This window comes from Halyomorpha halys, unplaced genomic scaffold (genome assembly GCF_000696795.3).
Source record: "Halyomorpha halys isolate HHAL.00 unplaced genomic scaffold, Hhal_1.1 Scaffold557.1, whole genome shotgun sequence".
Taxonomy (NCBI): Eukaryota; Metazoa; Arthropoda; class Insecta; order Hemiptera; family Pentatomidae; genus Halyomorpha; species Halyomorpha halys.
Window position 1 is genome coordinate 176,571 of NW_027107650.1, and position 3,132 is coordinate 179,702.

The 3,132-nt window shown below is 34.5% G+C and overlaps 1 protein-coding gene across 4 annotated transcripts in view; it reads left to right on the top strand.

Annotated features, from left to right (window-relative positions):
* Positions 1-3,132, top strand: part of LOC106684213 (protein sickie) — a gene marked incomplete at its 5' end in the record, with an annotated part of 168,758 nt that overhangs the window by 157,672 nt on the left and 7,954 nt on the right. For all 4 annotated transcript variants that reach the window (XM_067046039.1, XM_067046040.1, XM_067046041.1 and 1 more), the window contains 5 exon segments: positions 303-490; positions 1,225-1,466; positions 1,543-1,689; positions 1,991-2,233; positions 2,565-2,761. In XM_067046039.1, coding sequence (XP_066902140.1) covers positions 303-490; positions 1,225-1,466; positions 1,543-1,689; positions 1,991-2,233; positions 2,565-2,761 — 1,017 coding nt within the window.

The window sequence follows — 3,132 nt, forward strand, 5'->3', positions numbered from 1 at the left end:
CTTATATTTAGGATCAACCTGTTGTTGAGCCTATAAGCTCTATCAATTATCTCTCCTCAAAATTTAATCAATTCCATCTTAATCTTTTTAAAATACTCTGCCTAGAATATTGAAAAATGTCTTTCTTCTATACAAATTTGCTACGATCCCTATATATTCCTTATATTTTTCTTCATCCCTTGAATTTTCATAATTTTTTATTCTAACTAGTTAATAAATGTTTTTATAAAAATTACAAAAAAAGAAAACATTACATGAAACTGAAATTATAATTATTATTAAAGAATTAAAAATTTTTACAGACTCCAAGTATGACGTATTCGCAAGTGACCCAGATGGCAAAAGAGTGACACTTACTGTTTTCCTCGGCTGCCACGGTTCTTACCACCGCTACGTTGAGGATGGATCCGAAACGGCCATCGCTTCCCTCTCGGTCAGCGGCAAGACTAAGTGGGAGATGCTGGATGCAATGGTCAGGAGAGCATTCAAGGTAATATTATTCATTATTAATTAATTAATTTAATTTGTTGGAAGTTATTTAATTAAAAAAGGGGTTTTCAATGTGCAATGGTAAATTATAAACTTGTTTTAAAGGTGTAGGATTGTGTTTATTGGTCTTAAATACAGAATGTACAAGACTGTAAGGAAGTACTGTTACTAGACCAACTGTTGTGCAAGGAGGTGCCTTATCATGCTTACTGCCACAATGCCTTACCATTGAGCTACCCACTCCCAAATTGAATGTAATTGAGAATCAGAATTAATCAATATAATTCTTGAATTAAAGAATCAATGTTAATACCATGAAAACATTAAAACAAATTTAATTGTACACAAAAATATAAGAATTATTACATAATTTTATTAAAAGAAAAAAATTGTATCATACCTAATAAAAAAAAAAATAGAATGTATCAAAAATATGATCCTCATTAAAAAAAAAAGTTAATATTTAAATACCTATCCAATTATATAAATTAAAGATACCAATATAAATATTAATGTGTGTAAAGCAAGAAATTAATGTAACTTAATGTCTATAGTCATGAACCAAACACTATAATCATAGTACCTTTAAAACATCAAACCAAGATTGAAACTGCAACCTAAAAAATGGCCAAATAGCTGATTACCCAGTAACAGTAATCTAACCTGACATAAAATTTAGTCTTCCCGTCTGACGAAAATACATTTTTGCAAACTCATTAAATGTGTTTATTGCAGGACTATTTGGACCGCGTGGATCCTATGACTTGCCTCGGCCTAGGGCCTGACTCAGTGTGGTCTTACCATGTTGGTGAAGTGGTACGTTACAGGGACCCGAAGCCCCCTCCGGAGCTGCTGCCCTGTGGCTACCTCGTGGGCGAGGACACCAACATCAGGATATGCCTCAGGGGTGCTCTACATCAGGGTGCCTTAGACGCTCTAGCTTTCGACACCCTTATTCCTAAATCCATTATCCAGAGGTAATTAATTAGTTATTGAACAATAAACAAGTATAAATGTCTATTGATTGGTAATCATTGATGTTTCGCTTTGTAGGTATGTTTCACTCCTCACAGACTACAGGAGGATAATTCTTTGTGGCCCGAGTGGAACTGGGAAGTCATACCTAGCCAATAAGCTGGCTGAGTTCCTTGTCACTCGGGCAGGGAAGGAATCCACGGCTGAATCAGTTGCTACTTTCAAGTCAGTCTCAGCTTTTGTTTTTTTTTTTTTAATTTGTTACAATGAAATATTAAACAGAACCATGTTTAAAATTAATTTGGATATATCTAGGAAAAAAATATGTCATGTGATTAATTATCTTTATATAATAGGGTATAATATTGTTTTTCTTGTTTAATGAAATGATTTTAGTTGAATGTTCTTATTTTGTATTATTCACAGAAAAAATTCTTTTTTCAAAAATAATCATTCCATACTTTTAGGTTTTTTTTTAAAAAAATAAAGCCTCTCTGATGATAATTTAATTTTTTTTTTATTTTAGCGTTGAGCACAAAAGCAGTAAAGAACTGCGACAGTATTTGTCTAACATAGCAGAGCAGTGCGAGACCAACGCAGCAGACCTGCCCTCTGTCATCATCCTCGATAACCTCCATCAAGCCTCCTCGCTGGGAGAAGTCTTCAACGGATTCCTCAAAGCAAAGCACACCAAGTGCCCATACATAATCGGGACGATGAACCAGGCCACTTGTTCCACCACCAACCTTCAGCTCCATCACAACTTCAGGTATGTGTCTCTTAATCTAAGGTCTTTTTTAAAAATAATTTTCTAAAACAAAAAAAAAAAAAGTTGGCCCACAAACAATGTTTAGTTATTCCATTATTGATTTTGTTTTGTTCATGCAGTGCACCCTATTGGTGTTTGATACCTTTTCGAACCTAATGCCATTCAATTATTCATAAAAGGTCTTTGCCTATCCTAATAATTTTGTTTTTAGCCAGACAGAAATGATATTGTGTTCTAAACAGTGTTATTATTAATATAAAGAAACATTTACTTTTAAACATTAAAATTTAGTTTTAGATATTATGAGTTTGATAGTTAGTTTTTGTAATAGGTGGATCCTTTGTGCGAACCACATGGAGCCCGTGAAAGGTTTCCTTGGACGCTACCTTCGAAGGCGCCTGGTGGACAGTGAGGCAAGGATGGGTTCGAGGAGCCCAGAGCTGGCGAGGATAATGGATTGGGTACCTCGAGCATGGCATCACCTCAACCAGTTCCTGGAAGGCCATTCGTCCTCCGATGTTACCATAGGTAAGTGAAGATACAGAACCATTTCTGATTAACAAAATTATTCTTAAATAAAATACAGTGGAAATCCCTTATAACATCCTTGACTTGCTGGCCATTATAAACATTGTATCTGATGCTTATCAAATAATCATTGAACTTAGGGAGAGAAAAATAAGAACCAAAAATCTAACATTAACAATATAATCATTCAATAGGAGGAACACACAAAAAAAATTGCAAGCGGCTCCTCAACTCTGTTGAATTACCAGTACACTGTACACTGTACAATTGTAAACAATTTCATTATTTTGCAAATTTTTTACCAAATAAAAAAAATCTGGTAGAGTGCATGCGTGACCCCACTACCCCAGTACCTTTTACCGAAGGAGAAA